General features: G+C 45.9%; 3 protein-coding genes and 1 long non-coding RNA gene across 5 annotated transcripts in view; 1 reads left to right on the plus strand and 3 right to left on the minus strand.

Annotated features, from left to right (window-relative positions):
* Nucleotides 1-18,491, minus strand: part of LOC108163606 — a 42,193-nt gene extending 23,702 nt beyond the window's left edge. The window contains exons 1-2 of one of the 2 annotated variants that reach the window (XM_017298996.2): nucleotides 12,562-12,825; nucleotides 500-1,021 (exon numbers count right to left, since the gene is read on the minus strand). In XM_017298996.2, coding sequence (XP_017154485.1) covers nucleotides 500-1,021; nucleotides 12,562-12,586 — 547 coding nt within the window. In that variant the 5' untranslated portion in view covers nucleotides 12,587-12,825. Of the gene's footprint in view, nucleotides 1-499; nucleotides 1,022-12,561; nucleotides 12,826-18,403 lie in introns of those variants that run through there. The other variant, XM_017298997.2, reaches the window with a different exon arrangement.
* On the minus strand, nucleotides 2,926-4,451 carry LOC108163609. Its single transcript, XR_001775693.2, has 3 exons — nucleotides 4,366-4,451; nucleotides 4,180-4,264; nucleotides 2,926-4,114 (listed from the first exon to the last, which is right to left on the minus strand). It is a non-coding gene; the product is annotated as an uncharacterized LOC108163609 (long non-coding RNA).
* LOC117188749 (nascent polypeptide-associated complex subunit alpha-like protein 1) lies at nucleotides 6,097-7,161 on the plus strand. The gene has a single exon (XM_033393050.1). The coding sequence runs from the start codon at nucleotides 6,297-6,299 to the stop codon at nucleotides 7,065-7,067; it is 771 nt and encodes a 256-aa protein (XP_033248941.1). The 5' UTR covers nucleotides 6,097-6,296; the 3' UTR covers nucleotides 7,068-7,161.
* LOC108163607 (proteasome activator complex subunit 3-like) lies at nucleotides 15,860-18,492 on the minus strand. The gene is made up of 3 exons (XM_033393049.1): nucleotides 18,404-18,492; nucleotides 17,887-17,956; nucleotides 15,860-17,828 (listed from the first exon to the last, which is right to left on the minus strand). The coding sequence occupies exon 3, from the start codon at nucleotides 17,761-17,763 to the stop codon at nucleotides 16,972-16,974; it is 792 nt and encodes a 263-aa protein (XP_033248940.1). The 5' UTR covers nucleotides 17,764-17,828; nucleotides 17,887-17,956; nucleotides 18,404-18,492; the 3' UTR covers nucleotides 15,860-16,971.
* Nucleotides 18,493-19,151: the final 659 nt, after the last annotated feature.

A 19,151-nucleotide genomic window follows, 5' to 3' on the forward strand; every position in this document is an offset into this window, starting at 1 on the left:
CACATTCATAATTTCGTTTGGCAACTGTAACTCGTTTAGCTGGCTTTTGGTCCAGTTCCGGCCGTAGAGGCCATTTCCTGGCCGCCCAAACACACACACACATGCAGATGCACATGCAAATGGACAAAGGCCGAGTGGGGGCCAGCATTCCCTGGTCCCTGGACCCTGGTCCCTGGCGATACCAATTGGATTATGCATGGGCTGGATAAACGAGTTCAAAATATATTTGCAGAGCACATGTGGACAGATGGAGGGGCACGTGGATATGGACAATCTGGTGGCACAGGAAGCTGCACAGAGGTGGTGCACGGAGCACGGAGGCTGTGTTGCGTGCTTGTTTTGTGCGTCAAAGTTTTAATTAAACTTGTAAATGTTTTTGCCGCAACACACAATGGGAGAAGCGGGCAAAAAGTTAGCACAACACTTTATGTGTGGCAGGGCCATGGGGGAATATATTCCGATGGAGATAGGTCATGGGTTAACTTTGGAGAGCACTTACCAACATTGCCCTCCGCTTGGACAAGATCTCCATGGCTGGCAAGGAGTAGGATCAGTAGCAGGAAGCCGAACTGCAGCAGCTTGGCCGGCCGCTTCAGTGCGTCCAGGCTGCAGCACAACAGGCCACCGCCGCCGCCAACTCCGACTCCACCCTCGGCACCAGCTCGGCCACAGCCCCGCACTTCCCGCCGTCGAGCCCCCTCACTGACTAGCAGGCGGCCACGGGCGGTCAGTGCCGGGAGCGGCTTACGCGGATGATGCAGTAGCTCGTGTTGGCGCGGCTGCCGTTGATGCTGCCCCTGATGCTGTTGTTGTTGGTGGTGGTGGTACTGCTGCTGCTGCTGCTGCTGCTGCTGCTGCTGCTGCTGCTGAGATCGCTGTTTAGGCCAATCTTGGCATCCTCCGGGTCCAGACGGTCGACCCTCGACTACTGATCGTACTCTCTGTAGCGTCGGCTCTTCACTGGTTGTGCATTGATCTTGCTGTTGTTGTTTCACATTGCTTGCCATGATAATCGGCACACCTGGAAAAACCATAGAGAAAATCAGTATCTTTGGCTCCAGATAAGGGGTTAATTTATATCTAAAAACTAGTCCCATGATGGAAACACCGTGGCTTCTTTAAAGGATGAAATGGACACCTTGCCATATTTTTCTATCAGAACTAATCACTTTCTTTGAGTGCAAAAACCGCTTGTTTTCTGGCCCATAACTCCTCATATTTCTTTACAAAATTTCAAAAATGTATGCAAACATTTTCTGCTAATAGCCTTGCTCTCCCGCTTGGCTCTGGAAGGGTGTGGAATATGATCTGGGCGGAATCCGCACACACACACACACACACACACAGAATGCTCCTCCTTGTTGTTAACGGAAATTAGCAATGTATATTCGCAGCATGGCCACGCCCCGTTTGCCTCTTGAGGGAAATTGCATTTTATTGTGCCAGGGACAACTTTTCGCTTTCCGGCATTTCCATATTTCATATTTTCACACAATATGCACACAATGCCGGAGCACCTTAAAATGGAAGGAAAATGCTTGGGGGTTTGGGAGTGGGAGTGGGAGTGGCGGTGGTAGTGGGTGGAGCGATTCCTTATTGTTGTTGGTGTGGGTGTGCGCCATTTGTCGCGCTGCAGTTTCCTGTTTGCTGTTTTTTAGTTGTTCGTCTTTTGTGTGGGTCCTGGCCCGCGGATACTCCGAATAGTCCCTGGCTCCTTATATGGTAATAAATGTCAGACTTCAGCTCGGCCCAGACTCCTCTTCCCCCCTCCAGAAGCCGGAGGCAAAGGAAATTGATTTTCTTTGCCGCTTCACTGGCTTCAGGTTTGCGGTGGGGCAGGTGGTTCGGTGCGGACTCGGATGCGGTTGGGTGGCTCAGAACAAGGCTCGGCTGTCGTCGACGTCGTCTGGGGTCATTTGGCGATAAGCGCTTCAGCCCCATGCTCAAGGTTGACATATTTCAGATGGGGGTCCGACATTCATTTCGCTCCAAACCGCAAAAACCGCCCCCCAAAATGGGATTCCAGCTCATCAACAGCTCGACCGCAGCGATGTGGCAGATTAAGCCCCAACCCGAAAAAGAACCGTCAAATTATGGACCAAGACAAAAGCAATATCAACACGAAAACCAAATGAAATAACCTGTCAAGAAGGAGTTAAAAGACATGTGACTAAGGGATACACCCTACTAAGACCATACTAAAAGATACTTTCTTAATTTAATACACAACTTGTGGAAAAACTAAAGGAAAAGCCATCAATTTAGTCACAATTTGATTAAGAGATGGTTTCTGTAAGTTCTTTTACTGTAAGTTCTTTCATGCACTTTAAGCAGCAGCTAGTGAAGAATCTTTACTAGCTTTCTGTTTTACTTTCCTTGAAGTTTAGCTCTTAGTTCAACAGAAACTTAAACATCAACAGAAGCTGCAAGAAGGATAGATACTCGTGTGTACATATGTATATCGTTTCCGAAGTACAATATAAATGTCTTGGCTAACATCTCAATTACAGAAACATCTTTTTATATATGTATGGGCAAACAGCCGCCGTCGAAACATGGCTGGAACAGGGGCCATCACATTGTAATATGATTTCAATCATTTCTCGAAACTTGCATGATTAATGCGTTACAGATTCTTGGCTCCCAGCAGCCAGCACCCAGCGGCTTCTCTAATGGACTTTATTGCCTTGACAGACCCGCCGTCTCCGGGCCAAGACCCAGTGGTGATGTCTCTTTGGTGCCTTCTGCTCCTTGGACTGGCTGATGCCTGCCTACCAGCCTGCCAGCCTGTCTGCCTGTCTGCCTGTGGGCTTGGGTTCATTTTTCATGCGCAGGCCGTCGCGCCGCGTCTCAGGAAAAACAAAAAGGAAAACCAAACTACAAAGCTAAACTAAGCCTCGACTAAAGTGGACAGAGGGGGGGCGGAGCCCCAGATGACACTCACTGCAGCATATGGGGCGGGATAATTAATCATGGGACGAACGTGCCAGCCAAGCCAAAAAGTTTTCCACATCGAATCGAATCGACCGAAAAGTTAAAAGCCGACTTCGGCCTGCCTTGGACTCCTGGCAATACTGTGGGCTGGCTGATATGAATTTATGACTGGCAATAGCGAATATCTGATTAGATGGCCTCTCCTCTTGAATTCAATTAAGGTGGAAGCCACTTAGCCAAGTGGGGAGGGGCGGCGGTTGCATCATCCGCCAGTTGCCGGTTGCCAGTTGTTTTCCCCTCTTCACCATTACATAATTTATGCAACTCAATTAGGAGCTGACCCGAAGATAAAGTTTAATTATTGCCAAAGGAGAAGGAGAAGGAGAAGGGGCAAGGCCAGTGGTCGTTGGTCGTTGGTGGGTTGCCCCTGACTTTTTCGCCTCACACTTTAATTAAAAAAACCGAGCAATTAAAAACGCATCAGCGAGGGTTAAGCCGCGCCAGAGACATCCAGATCTCGGGGGAAGACATATGAATCGGATATGAATGCAATGTGCAACGGATTGCTGGCCCTGGACCTTGCAACAAGTGCGGAATGTGTCCGCTAATAGGGTGTGGCACTTTTATCTTAAATATAGTTAACTGGCAGGCTTTTAGGGATCCACTCCCCACACACACACGACTCTGGCTTGCCGCTGGCAAAGTTCCTCCGAAAACCGCAGCAGGCACCGACCACGGGCGCCGCCGCACGGCTCTGAGCTCCTTGTTTGTGCGGCACTTTCGGTGGCCAGAACCGCAGACAATCCTGCTGCCACAGCTGCAATTAAAATGGATGAAAATGGCCTTAAACGTACATTTGTTGCACGGTAACTCGGCACCCTATCCCCGCCTCACCGCTGGACCCCGGACATTAAACCACAGCTTCTTTTCCTTTTCCTCTTCCTTTTGCAATGCCATTTTCATTTTCACTCTGCTTTCCGTTTGGCTTTTGCCACCCGCGGCGACAAGCTACGTGTTTTCCCAACCAAATACAAATTCAGACCCCGCCGGGATCGGATAGGATCTGGCGTGCCGCGGGGACAGCTGCACTTTCGCTTTTTCCGCTGCCACTCCGTCGCCAGTTCCATCCATTGGCCTTGTCAGGCCCGAAATTTCGTAGCTGGCACGTGGCACGTCTGCACTACGGATTTTCAATCATCAATTTCAATTTCAATTGCAAATTTGTTAACGCAAAACTTGTATTACCATGCTGCAATACAAATTGCGCTGCTGTGCGGTTTCTTCCGTCGGTTGCAGATGAAAGTTTTTCGCCAACTGAACATTCCATTTGCTAAAGAACGCATAATACATTCATGCATATTAAATTCAAACTTGTGTTCACAAATTATTAAGATATTAAACTTCTATCTAAAATGATTTTAAAGCAACTACCTGATTGGTTTTTAATTTGCATCACACCACATTTGTTAGGGATGCGCATAGGGGCCTAGTGGTGGCAAAAACTTGCGTTATTTTCGAACGATTTTCGATTATTTTTGCGCCTTGCAGCACATTTTTTGCAAACAGCATATCAAAGGTACGAATATAATCTACAAACTAGTTGTATCCTTCGATAGATCCTGGAGAACCAGAACAAGAATACAAATCACGCAATGCCAACAGTTTATTTTAGTAATTGTGGTTTCGGGTTACATTTGCAGCAGTGTTATGTAAGTTTTTAATGGTCGAAGTTTTTGTAAAATGTTAAAAGAACTCTTGTATCTGTATGTGGCAGAAGGTTTCGAAGATCTTCTGCCACCGCTCAACCCTCGGTTCTATGGAGAGGAGCTTGGTGATAGTAACGCTTATAGAACTTAACTTGATCAGTGTAGTTTTTTGTAACCCAAAGGAACGTCCAGGGCAGCAGCCAGAGGAGTAGCCAGAGCAACAGCAATGGCCCAAAAATGTGAAAGATGCTGGAATTGGGTAACTGGTGGCATCCTAACTGGAGCAGGCGGTGCACGGTATGAGCACGAAAAATCTTGAGTATTAGTTGGTCAATAGAATGACCCGTGTATTGTATGTTTGACGTGTGTTTGACTGTTGAGCTATGATCACTCTATAAACGACGCTCCAACTATTCGCGCGTCATCTTCTTGGTCATTTCCTTCAGCATGATGATGGCGTCCTGCAAGAGGCACACGTACAGCGGCCAGGCGATTGCCGCGAAGAAGATCATATTGGCTATAGGGCCATTCTTAGCGGGCACCTGGCAGCCCTGCAAAGACAGATCACAGATCATGAGGACTCGATCAAATCAGACCTCACATCAGGACTTACTCCGCTTGTAATCGTCACCGCGGGCCGGGCTGCGATTAGGTTGTGTGCTATCTTATGGACGCACTGGACTATGCACTTCAAAGGCATCTCGAATGGTTTGGTTTCAGAACTTTGTTGTACAGAACCAAAATAAATGTTGTCGGAAACATTTGATGTGAACGGAATGAACTGCCAAAAAGTTATGAGACCTGACTGCTTCAAACCTACACGAAACTTGGCTAGAATAAAGGTGAAAGAAGGCCTACTAAGATTTCCGAGTTTGTGCTTTTCTGATGCCTGTATTTGCTCTAAGTTAATTTATAAGGTCTTGAGACAATTTGATTGTTGAATACTATTGGAGTTACCAGCCATTCATCCAATAATTTCTTTCAAATCAGCTTTGCGGCTCACCAGAAAGAGAAGCACGAGCGAAATAAAAAATAGGAATGCGCGCACCACAACACTAGTGTTGTACAGAGTTGATTTTTCAATCGATATTGATCTCTACCACTTTTATTGGCCTGCTTCATCCTTCATTGCGAAAGACGCAGAATTTTTTACAAAGAAATGTCTACAACGAAAAAAAAAACAAAAAAAAACGTTGACGATCGCCATGTTGGAAATCACAAAATGTAAACAACCAGCTGGTGTGGCCGCGTTTGCGCTTTTGAGCACCTTGCGCAGTACCACTGCAGCCCTGGTTTGAACAAAATCCTGAGCAAAAATCTCTCTCAGGAATATAATTTATCAAAATATTTAGCTGCTAAACGGAATATATTTCTATAGATCTACCCACTCATTTCATTATTAGTTTTCTAGAACATTCCAGCTGCGGTTCAGTGGAGTTTTCTCTCAGTTACAGTTCAGTGTCGAAACACTCGACAGCCCTGACAACCCTGACAACGCTGTCAAAGTTCCGACAGCACATTTTCTTTTTTTCTTCTACAACTGGTCGTCACGGCATCACAAAAAAAAATCCAAAAAGCTAGTGCTTATATTTTGTGGCCCTGTTCACGTACAAGTCTCGATTTATTTCTAAATTTTGCAGAAAATTGAAAGACGAGATGGGAAAAAAGCAAAAGAGTCATAAGGCCGCTGCGACCGCCGCTGCGACCGCCGCTGCGACCGCCGCTGCCACCGCCGCTGCCACCGCCGCTGCCACCGCCGCCCCTTCCACTTCAAAGAAGAGCAAAAACCCGGACTACAACGAAGCAATGCAGCAACTGATGGGGATGACCAAGAAATACCCTCAGCTGGGGTCCCATGTTTGCACGGCTTTGTCTGATGACGAGGTGGTCTCTGATGACGATGTGACTAATGCTGTGGGCAGTTTGGACCCGGAAGCTGGGGCCATGCCCCTCGGCGCACATAAGCAGTCGCGTGGCGAGAAGAAGTCCCGCCGTTTGCTCTCGAAGCTAGACCTGAAGCCCGTGGAGAACGTCAGCCGCGTGACGATGCGCAAGAACAAGAACATCTTGCTCTATATGGATCAGCCCGATGTCTTCAAGGTCGGCGATTCTTACCTTTGCTTCGGCGAGGTGAAAGTCGAGGACATCACCCATATGGCCGCCGCTCAGGCTGCCCAGCGCTTTCGCGAGAACGCCACCGCAGCCGATCAGAGCGACCGGGAGGCCCTTGCCAGGGCGAAAGCTATGGAAAACGACCAGAAGGAGCCGGAGCTCGACGAGGCAGTTCTCATGGAACTTGACGACAAGGACATCGAACTGGTCCAGATGCAGGCCACCTGCTCGCGCCCCAAGGCCATCAAAGCCCTGCTGGATAACGAGAACGATGTGGTGAACGCCATCATGGCCCTCACCCTGGCCGGCAACTAAGCGCCGAATCATTTAATCACTAATCATTTCATTTAACAATTCACAATTGATTCAACAATAAAAATGATCTGATCATCCTTTTCTTATTACTACATATGTACATATGTATGTATGTACATGTGCTTCTTTCTGGTTTCGGTTGTTTCAGCAGTCACGTGGTTACACATTTTTTAGGCCTGGAGAATCTGCTTTGGGTTCACGGCTTCGTCCGCAAGCTGTCACGCGCTTGCACTGCACTGCCCGCCGAGGGGTGACCTCGCACTAGAACAAGCAGCATCTTGCTCTACATCGATGCGCGTTTGCTTCGGGGAAGTGCGCGTCGGGGACATCACTCGTGAGGCATCGGACGACTGAGATTTGATTGTATGTATGTGTGCACACGTATTCGCAGGCATTCTAGATCTGCGTGCCTGTATATGTAAGTTTTTCTTCGTCGTCAAATATTGTTGCATCATATGATCTATTTACCATAGAAGATTACTTCATCGCTCATATGCATCTTCATGGCCGCACTGTTGCCAATTTTCACTTGCCTGCAGTTACTATCGTTGTCTGACATTTTCCTTCTATTTTTACATATTTTTTTGTGGGGAAAGGTAATCGCTTAGTTTATTCTTTTGTACCGCTGACGCTGCATTTCAGTTTACTCTTCACTTAGCAGCAGCTGTTTGCCATAGTCTATGCTGGTCCAGAGGTTCATTCTGTGCAGCTTTATCCTTCCTTTAAGGGTTTTTGTGACACATTTTTGACGATGATTGCATTTTTACTTTGCGGGCACTCACCGTTCCAAAAGGAACGATGCTCCTGCTGCCAGGTGGCATGTGGCAAGTGGTACACTGCTGCTGCTGGTGACGGCCGGGGCCTTATAAGCTATGCTCGGTAGGTACTCGTTCAATTAAAATGGGGGGGACTCCCGTCGCCCTGCTGGGCCTCCGTTAGAGCCTGGCAGAGACAATACGCAAAGCCACTTAATAAATAGCTGGCTCTAACTTTCGGCTTAATTTTATTTAATTTGCAGCTGTCGTCAGCAGCCGTAAAAAAGGCTTTAGTTTTGCATTGTGGGGATTCACCAGACCGTATAGTAGCTGGGTTGGTTGAGCACGTGCACGGGTGGTGCTGCTCCGCTTCTTCGCTCCTTTGCTGCTTCGTTCTTTCTTTCTGCTATTTGCGCAAAAATTTTCAGCGGAAAAGTAGAAACTTTGTATTCTTGGCTTCTTGGCTTTATAGTGGATGACTGGAAAATGCTCGCGCGTGTCGGCAGGAGGCACTGAGGAGAGGGGCAGAGTTTCCACTCCGTGGGAGGGCACCCACACAGTTTCAAGACGAAAGAAAGAAGAAAGACGGGGGACAGTACAGAACGGAACAGTTCTGCCGGAAATTGATTAAGTTGGCCGCTCTCGGGCTCTCGGGTCGTCTTTAATCAGCGGAATTGAAAACACCGCTGAAATACAAATCAGTTGACAGTAAGCAGAAGGCAGCGGTGGGCAATATAATTTACTACCAACCCCAACAGCCACTCCGTTCAATTTAGATGCCAATCCAAAGTGCTTGCCTCTTGGAGCACTGACCAGGAGCTGGAACACAGAAGTTGTTGCAAGAATGTCTCAAGCTGTTGTCCCAGAAGTCTAAGATCTATCAGCCAGGCATTGGTTCTCCTCTTACTACTCCCGTTCTGCCTTATTGGGATTTCCAATGACCTGCCACAAATCTATGGTTCGTAGATACATCAGTCGCTAGTCCCATTTTTTCTGAGATTATTTGAGGGCCACAGCCTCCTTTTCCTTTCCTTCCGGTGAAGGTGTGTCTAGGCGCAACATTTAAAAAGTTTTCATTCGCTTTGCGGCCTCCTGGCGGCTGTGGCGGTGGAGGTGGCTTGCCTAGTGCTTGTACTACTTACAAAGTTATTCCTTTTTGGTGGTTTTTATTCACTTTCAAGTTGATTTGGGTTTCACATTTCGTTGGGTATTTTCTTGACCAAAATCTGCAAGATTTACCATTGTCCTTACGCCTGTCCGCTCCCGTCAGCCCCGTGCCATCCGTCGGTCCGCAGTGCGCCCGAGTATGAAAACCTGCTTGCTCTTTGGCTTAGGGTCTCCTTCTTGGCTTCTGGCTTTTCTTCTGCTTCGGTGGCTCTTCCCCTCTAGCACAGTTCATCACATAAGGTTTTTGGGGCTCTCTGTGTATATAGACTGCTGAGCTAATCATGACGCCGATGATGTGGCAGTCTGTATTTGCTTCATGTTCCCACTGGCTGTGCCACTGCCTCTTCTTTCTGACTTTTCCATATCCATTTCCATCTGTCGGGTTAAATGTGGGTTTTCTGCCACTGCCTCTGGGTATTCGCCGATATATTTTGGCCCGAAGTGAAGTGAAGTGTTTGCAAGCTTTTTGCCATTTGATTTGATGCGTGTTTGCCCTTTGGTGCGGCTGGAATGGGTTCTGGGCTTAGGTTCTGGATCAGGTTCGAGAGGGATTCGAGAGGGCCCTGGCAGGTGTTTGCCTGCACTTTAGAGCTCTTTAGGGTTCCATTATTGTGAATATCGAGCTCGAGCGGTGGCAAACAGAGCGGGACTGATACAAAAGCGCGTAAAACGAAGGTCCTGAGTGGAGGTGTGTCTACTCGGAGTGGGAGTGGGAGTCGGAGTGGGAGTGGGAGTGGCAGGTGGCACAGTTGATTTAAGGCCTCGACAGGCTCAAGTTTCCTCAGATCCTTTTGTGTAATTGAGGCACAGGGGCAGGAGGACATGCTTGGTCCCGCTTAAGGGATAACAAATCGCTTTTATCCTGACTCCGTTTCCGTCCTACACAATGTGCACCATTCAACCCATCTACGACTACAAATACACAATTCATAATTTGCTTTTTTTTAGGGCCCACACAGCATGAAAGGGGATTTCCGCCGACTCTCTCACACACACACACACACACACATACACTCTCTCGAACACACACACACAATGTGAAAAGCAATTAGATAGCTTGCCAGCTGGATTCGGCAATTGAAAGTGGGTTGGGAGTGGTCCGGGAGTGGGTGGGAAGTGGTGCGGGAGTGGGTTGGGAGTGGTTCGGGTGTGGGCGGGAGTGGGTCCGGGAGGGGGTCGGGAGTGGTGCTCCAGCTGTGTGTGGCAGGACAATTATCAAAATTGGCAGCCTGGGGTAATTCCACAATTTGGCCGAGTTAGGAGGATCAGCTTATAATTATTCTCCTAAGTGGACTGAATTGAATGAGAGAGATTTTGGAATAACGCTTATGAGTATTTTAGTAATTTCAGTCGAAATTCTGATGGAAATTATTTGATTTCGGATGGTTTTTCCCTAATCAACAGTTCCCTAAACTTCAGGGTGGCCAAGAAATGAGCAGAGTGTACTCTTCCTTAAAGTATATAGATGTACTCGTATATAAAGCAAATAGAACTATATCTTTAAAATATATATATATTCATTAGTTTGGGTTAGTGGGTGATTATTGATTAGCATCGATTGCCGAGTATATAGCCATGTCTGTCTGCTCTCTCGCACTCTCCATACTTCCCCCATCATGAAAAATAAAATAATAATTGATGGAGGTGCGCGGTCTGCTTTGTCCATGTCTCCTACTCCTTTCCTAACAATTATATCTGGACCTTTTCCGAACAGAGAGTGCACAAAGAAAGCGAGAGAGCATGCTGTGGTGCTTTCGGTACCGTACTGTCGTGGACCTTTACCAACTCGTTCTATATAATACGTAAGTATGCAACAAGTAGATTTTCTTTGATATTGTAGTAAATACAATCTTAAAGTATTCCATAAGTTTCTTACTCTTACTCTTACTTCATAATACATACAAACAATTTGTATACTGCATGTGCATTTGTACGTATATTAATCATTTGTTCATACAACGGAATTTGATGATTTTTTTGTATAAATCCCCATCAGTATATTATAATTGCAATGCATTTCCCATTTCGCATGAAAAAACAGTCGAAAGAGATTGATTTACATTTTATAATTGAGTTTATTTAACCCTCTGTGAATGGATTTCAATGGAATTACATTTGAGGCTCAAAAGAGAACAATTCCTAGAAATCTCTTTACACCGAAATGCAAATCAAATTTATTTTCTTAATTACCAAGAGCCTCTTGCGATTGTTATGCAGAAACCAGATACTGGTCTATAAACTCTCATTTGAAAGAATTATTTTCTTAGAGCAAACTTGTAGAAAATTGATTTTCCATTTGGCCATTTACACCATTTCCCAGCGCTTTTGCCCACCAATTATAAGCATCCCAGGAAATGTGAGTACTCAAGGAATTTTGCAAGGTACAGACTGCAGTGGACCCTGGACCCCTTTGTGGAGCTGCTGCAAAGCTGCTTACGTGCTTACTTCCAGCGAACCCTTTGAGTTTGCAACAAATTGCCCCCGCTGCATGCTCGGGTATTCACTCTGCTCCGCCCATAAGCATTTCCGTTTGCTGGCATTTATGTGCCATATTTTTTATTCTGTTGGCCCTTAATAAATGCAGCTGTCGTGTATGAGGATGTAGGAGGCAGGAGCCAGGAGCCCGGACCCAAGGATAATGAAGCAGAGGGTTTTTCCAGCGAAGGCCACGACTGATAATGTTGTTAATGCGGACTCCTGATTGTGCATCCTAGTGGGCGTGTGCGTGTGCGAGAGACTGGAGGGGAAGTGGAATCAATTTTCGAATTCTTGGAAAAACAAATTGCGCAGTTTCGCAGCCAGGAAAATCCCATGAAAATTACAGGTCGGAGGTGTACTGGATACCCGATACTGTTGCGCTGCACTTTGGCTTTATGCTCCCTCCCACCAACGGCTTTTCTGCGTGTAGATAAATTTGCGTTCTATCTGCATCTCTGCCTACTCCCTACAATTTTCTATCTGTATCTATCGGTCGCGGCTATCTATCTATCTATCTATATGGAAACTGATAATTCATTTTCAGCTTGTCACAAATAATATTCTCTCTTCACTAACTGGACTGGCCTTTCTGCGCTATATTGTTGTTTTCGACAGTGCTGCAAATCAAATTAGTATTCATTTGGCTGCGCAATTTCATAATAATTTGTTAAAATCGTGCAACACATGCCAATTGTCATCGAGTCGAGAGAATTAATGAACTATGGAGGGCGGAACAAGACGGGACCGGACGGCCAGATGAGATTCATTTACATTTTATAATTGAGTTTGTGGAACCGAATCGAATCGAGTTGGCAGCTTCGCTTCTGCCTGAGTGCATCGTAAGTACAGTTGCCTACTTTGTGGCGCAGCTGTCAACGCTGATCACCGTTACTTCGCTGCAACCCTGCCTGTCGGATTTGTGTTTAAAAAACAGTTAATTGAAAAAGTATGTGAACACTTTCAGGGCCACTTTGGCCCTGCTCTTATGCCCCAAAAAAATTATACAGTCACAAAGTTGCAGATGCAGAAGTTTTGCATTTAATATTTCCCCCTTTACTTTTCTTGTTACTTTTCCTTTTTCCATTTCCACTCACCATATGAAAAGCCGAGGGCTGGCATCGATGCTGGCTGCCATATGTTAGGCTTACACGGTCGAAGGGCTGCTTATCAGGACTGGAGCAGGAACAGGACGGGCACAGGCACAGGCACACTAGAGAGTCGTCGGGGCAGACTCTCTGGTCCGCTGGCAATGAAGTAGCTGGCGCAGAACACTAGCTGGGATTTTCAGGCACTTTTCTTATTTAACCGCTCAACACTCGGCCCAGCGTTCACTCCGCTGCGCTCCCCAGGTTGAACTGAACCGAAAGTCGAGTCGCATCCGAGCATCAGGTAGCAACGGACAGAGCAGAGCACGCAGCAGCAGCGGCAGCGGTCCCGAGGCTCCGAAGCCCACGCACGAGCTTCGGCGAACCGACGACGAGTCGAAGACTTTTCCAGTTTTCCAGCTTGGAAAGTGCGCCTGGCCTGGGGAAGTGGTAAAAGCTCAAAGCTTTCACTGTTGCTTCGCCAGCAGCTGCTGTTGCCTAGCGCTCCTGTTGCGTTGGCAGCGACAGCGGCGGTGACGCGACGCCCACGAAAAAGCTTTCGACGTGAAGCTTTCTGTGAAGGCGGTGCTTGTGCGAGTAGAGTGGAGCATTCGCGAAACTTCTCCGTCTCTCTCTTGCTTGGGCTTTCCCCCTCCTTAGCCCTCCCTGGCTGGGGGTCCAAAAATAGCAACAGCGCGAACTTTCTCCCACTCCCACCATCCTCCTAGGCACATTGTATTTGCCTAAATTTCCTTTCATTTTCCGTTTTACGGCACGGCTACTTGCTGTCTTCTTTAGAAAGTGCCAAGTCAGTTGTTGAGCTAAGCTTAAACGACCAACCGCAATGGATCCTGCCACCCACCCGCCCTACTTCCCAGCTTTCTATACTCCCTACTGCTTGCCTGCCCCCTACTTTCTCCCACTTCACTGATTTCTTCATTTTTCCGAAAATTTATAACTTGATATACCCCCGCACTCGCTTGGTGTGGCGTCCCTGGGCTATTTATAGCATTTTCTGGGTGTACCCAGTGCTTTTCTCCCTGTTTTTGTTCACTTGTCTCCTCACCCGCCTTTCTCCTCCTCCTGTTGTGGGCCTGACGCCTGACGCAGCTCCTTTTATGAATGAACTTGGCTCACATAAGCATTTGTTATGCCCCCGTCTTGGGTTGGGGGATGTTGCACCCTGCTGCTGCTGCCTGGCACACCCCTACAGGCTGGCAGAAAGGTCTGCCTAGAATGGGGGCAACCCTAATAAACGCGTTTTCAATGTCACCAAAACGCTTGCAATCTCATTAAGTAAATGGATTGTCGTCGTCGTCGGTCGTCGGTCGTCGTTCGTCGTAGTCGAGGTTTTTGTAATACAGACATTTGTCCATATGACGGCATTACAGGACCAGGACCCTACTCTGATGTCATTATGTGTGTGTGTGTTTGCTCCGAGGCGTGTGTGTCCTCATGGGTGTGTGTGTTGGGTGGGGGGGTATTTGTTGAGCTAGGTCCTACGTGCCTGATATCGCACGGGGATTCCTCCAGCCAATGGGAATTATGATTAATATTTGTTTAGTTTAAAATTAATTGCATTCAGTAGCTGTCCGTACCCTGATCCTAGTCCAACACCCCACCTTAACACCGATCCATCAGCAGTCGAATGGGTGCAGGAGTCGGATGGGGTTGAATTGACTTTCCGGGAAAACAGGGCTTAAGCTGGTAATTAATTCGTGTTTCAGGTGGATTTGCAATAGGGAATCTGCCCTCCGTGAAAGGACAGAGCTCTTATTTGCAATTAAAACTTATATAAATGAATGCCAAATGATGATTGCACTAGCCATGTATATCCATGATTATGATTATCATAATTATTAACATAAAGAGCAAGAGAGACAGAAAAGTCTTGACAAGAGCCTTCAATGATGGAATAATCTTGTGAATTTATAGGAATTTTTCCGTTCTCGGAATAGCCGTTCCTTTTTTCTGTGTTGCAAAGAAAAATTTTTGTCGAGAAATTAACATAGTTATTTCCTTTCTTAGGAATTTCCTTGCTCCCTAAGTCAATACAGTAGCAGACAAGGAAAGGGACAGGAAAAATATCGAAGCAAAGATTGATATAGAACCCTCGTCCTATACATTGAAAAAAGGTTGTGCAATTAGTTATATATACAAACAAACTTATATTTGTCCCTTACAAATTTAAGAGGAAACTTAAACCTTAAATTTCTGATGGCCAGAATATTTGATGCAATTTTAAACGAGACTCCGTTGAGCCTTCATAAACCACCTTAAACATTTTGTTCTTAAAGTTTAGGTGGATGAAATCCACTTAAATTTTAGCCTACTTTCGCCTCCATTTCCCAGACAAGACCGGATTCATTGGCTGTTTGTATGCCCCCAAAAAACGGAAACTTGTTTGGGTATTTGGCTATCGGCCGGACAGTAAAGAAATATTTGTGCATTCGCTAGACTTTGTTTTTACAGGCCATCAAAACATAATGTTATATTCATGCATTCATAGCTGCCCCACTGTTTGAGTGTTTGAGCGTGTGTGTGAGTGTTTGTGTGTATCTGTGTTTGCTTAATATTACACTAAAGTGGCGTCGTAAGTTCTGCTTTTAAATTGGGATCCGGAGAGCGCTTTTATACGAGTATTGGTCCGCTTATGAATTTCAGTTTTATATGGCGACTTGTTTATGTTTACGCGAAAATATTTTCGTTTCATTTTTAGTAGCTGTCCATCAGACCAGAACCGCCTCCTGCGGCTCCGCCCTTTGTCCACGCCTGCACGGCCATCATCCATCACCATCCGCCTCTGTGCTGACACCGCTTCCGGTTGTTTACGCAGCTCTTAATCAAACAGCGGGCTTTTGTGTGACATTTATAGCCAGAGAAGTGGTCCTGCTCTGGCCCGGATCGAGCCAGGCTATATTTAACGCACTTGTGGCTGCTGTGCCTACTGCTGCGGCTGCTGCTGCTCCCGGACTGCTGCCTGCTGCATACGGCCCATCACAGCAATGTCAATAGCATTCAATCAAACGCAATGGAGCTGACACAAAACCCACGCCCAGCAGGCCTCCGATTGATGAATGAATGCTGCTCCAGGCATTCCATGGCTGCCGCAGCGCACCGTCCCGTCCCGTTCCGTCCCACCATCATCGTCATCGCCAACGTCAATGGCAACGATATTCAGACTCAAATTATGTCCAAGTTACATGTCCTGCCACCTGCAGACAACAACTGACGTGTCCGCCCTGGTACGCCACCAGTGTCCTGCCACAAACAAAGTCGTAAAGGGATGCCGCGGTGCTCAGAGCATGGAAAACAATCTGGTTTAGGCTTTTGTCGATTCATATATTGTGTATCCTTCTTATCATATTTTTACAACGCTGTGAAGATAACTTATCAATACCACACACACATATATCATACAAAACTTTTATGTAAACAAATTCGTTATCAGCCAAAAAGATTTATAGGACATGATACGAGTATTTGTGCATGCGAGCCATTGCCAACCATGAAAACATGCACCATTTTTGAGTTTAATAAGTACACAGATACAATTCTGTGTGAACTGGGACGGCCATATACCCATATCTTCAATGGCTTTATGGCAGAAAAGGTAGAGCAAATTTCTGCTTCGTCTTTCTGTAGAGGAAATCTAAAAGACTTCATCAAGATATACTTATACATATACACTTATACATATCCATTGAAACAGATAGAAATTACAAAGATAGAGAAACCTTACTCGTATTTGAAATTAAAGAACATTTAATTTGGAATATCAACCACTTTTTAGAACCGAACAGTCTCGGGAGATAATCATAAAGAAACAATTTCTAGGAAAAACAACTTCCACAACAAAAGGTTTCTTTCAACAAAAGTTGGCTTAATTTATGAATGTTTTCATGGAAATCAATTATTATTATTCTGAGGAAATCAATATCATTTGCTTCATTAAAAAATTGTATCATGTATCATTAAAATTACGAGTTTTCCAACCAAATGTCTTGGAAACTTAAATTTGAGATGGAATAGATAAATATCCAGCAGCTGGGAGTAGTACTTGTCATTAATTGTGTTAATAATTTAATATCATATTAGTTCAAACAAAATACTCTTAATATAGTTAAATTCGGTTTTTTTTGTCTACGTTAAAACATCTCAAAACTTAAAAAAAAACATTGATGTATCTTGTCATTGCAGATTAAGTTCTTTGCAGCCATTCAATTCGCTCTAGCAGCGATCTAATAACAACAAAAAAAGCAGACATTTAGCCACAAGACATTATAGACACGATACGTACATTATTATTATTATTAATGGATTAATTAATTAACTTTTAACTTTACTTTGAATTGTATTGTTATTATGACTCTTTTGGAAGGATCTCTTATAGTTTTAGTTGTTCAATCCTCGATATATCTAGTACAAGCTCTCGGTGTTCGCGTTGCGCGGCCTCTTAAGCTTCTCCAAGTTCTTGATGACTAAATCGTGAAGCGAGGAGTAGTGGTTGCGAACCTCGGACACCACAAGCCACAGATTGAGGTACTCCTGCTCGTCCAGCTCGGTGACGGCTTGTCGGTAGTCCTCGATGTACGGATGTTTGGCCAGACTCGACACGATCTTGGCACGCGAGCGGAAGTAGGCCGAGATCTGGACAAACCAGGTGGCCGCATCCGATTCGACGGCTCGAATTTCGGTGAGAGTGTCCTCCTGGACGGAGACGCCAAAGTTGTTGCCGTCCTCGATTTTCGGTATCATGAACGATATCCACATTTTCAAGACATTGGCATGCTCTATCAGAGCGCGGATCTTGGGCTTGACCACGTCGATTATCTCGCAGATCGACTGGTTGCAAGACACGGAGCCGCTTGGCAGCGCCATTACTGGGCATCCCATCACAATATCGTTGCGAGCACGCTTCTTCTCCGGTTGGTCATCGCCATGGCCATCGCTATCGCTATCACTGCTATCGCTATGATTTTGTACAAGATCTGGCGGCAGGACCGGTATGCTAACATCCTGATGTATCTCTTCGACATTGCGCTCCTTGAACATGGGGGTTGTGAGCAGCTCGTTCAGCTGCACGATTATATCCGGGAAGCGCCTGGTCACCAGCAGCTCTGTCATCTGGATCAGAGTATCTTTGTACTCCTGGACCTTGGTGACGGTATGCTTGGACTGTATGCTTGTGGTGGCTGCCTCGTTCGACATTTTTCTCTTGAAAATTTTCCCAATATCGGAATGAAAACAGTTGGGGCTTTAAAACACGGTTGCTGCTGCAATTTGAGCATGGTCAGTGCTAACTGCTACTGCTGCTGTGCCACAAAAACTTACCGAGAATCTGTCTGGTGATGATACTCGAGGTATTTTAATCGGCAGAGTGCTTAAGACTTAATGCAGATTCCTTAAATTAAAGTCCCAATAAGTTACGACTTATAATTGATCAGATAAGCGATAAGTTAATATATAATGTAAGCCTCCGATTTTGTAATCTGTCGCGTAGAATACAGAAAAGCCCATAAACCCACATTGAGTAGCCTCTTTCCAAAGCAGAAAGATACTCCAGGCAGAACTTATTTAATCCCTTGTTTAGAACCTAATTGAATGTTTAGAATTACACGGTTCAAGAACTTTCGTAATCGAGAAACACGCGCCGTTAATTGCTTTCCTTTGCAGGACAGAACGAGGGTAGAGTCAGGAGTCAGGAGACAGGAGGAGAGTCGGCACCTGTTGCCATATATTGTACGCATACCAAAGGTCAAAACACTTAGCCAGCTCGCTCAAAGGGCGCTCTTTTATACGATATATACACTATATATGGCAGATATGCATGCAATTTGCAGTAACTTACCTCAGTTTGACATTTATGGCGTGGCTCATGTAGTTGTTTATTTCATTTTCAGCGCAAACGAACGAAGACATGCAAATTCCTGATGGATGTTTAAGGGTTTTCTCGATTTCTGGGGGCCTGGGGGACTCTCCTATATTGTCTCTCTCGTTTTTTTTGGTGGTTGTTTGGGCTTATGAATGGACACGTACTGGAAAGAGTCGTAACACGAGACAAAAATAAATAACTTGTGATCAATTTGTGCTCGAGAAAGATTCTTATAGCCAGGCCGGAAACTTCTGTTTGACGCACAAATAACGTCAGCGACTGACGACAGCAGAAAGCCGAAAGAAAACTACGTTAGGAGAGAGCATGAATTAGAGTGTGTGTGGCTCTGGAGAGAGAGAGTGTAAAAGAGAGCCAGTCGAAGAGCTTGCGAGAGCGCCGGTAACATTTGATTGTGTGGGTGTTCTGGTCCCTGTCTCTCTGGGTGTGTATGTGTGTGTGTGGGCGGTCTACAGTGCAGGTGTTCGCAGGCGCACGGATGACGTACGATTTGTAGGCACTGTTTGTGTGTGTGTGTGTGGTGGCGTCTAATTGCCGCCTCGCTGTTGATATGGCCAACATGTTTGAATTTTATTTTTTTTTATGCTTTATAACAAAATAAATTTATTCCACGCCTACGTCTGAACAAGGGTAGCGAGAGGGTCCTGGCAAGGGAGAAGCCAGGGGGCCAGGCTAACGACGCAATAAGCCAACACACACACACACA

This window comes from Drosophila miranda, chromosome 4 (genome assembly GCF_003369915.1).
Source record: "Drosophila miranda strain MSH22 chromosome 4, D.miranda_PacBio2.1, whole genome shotgun sequence".
NCBI lineage: Eukaryota > Metazoa > Arthropoda > Insecta > Diptera > Drosophilidae > Drosophila > Drosophila miranda.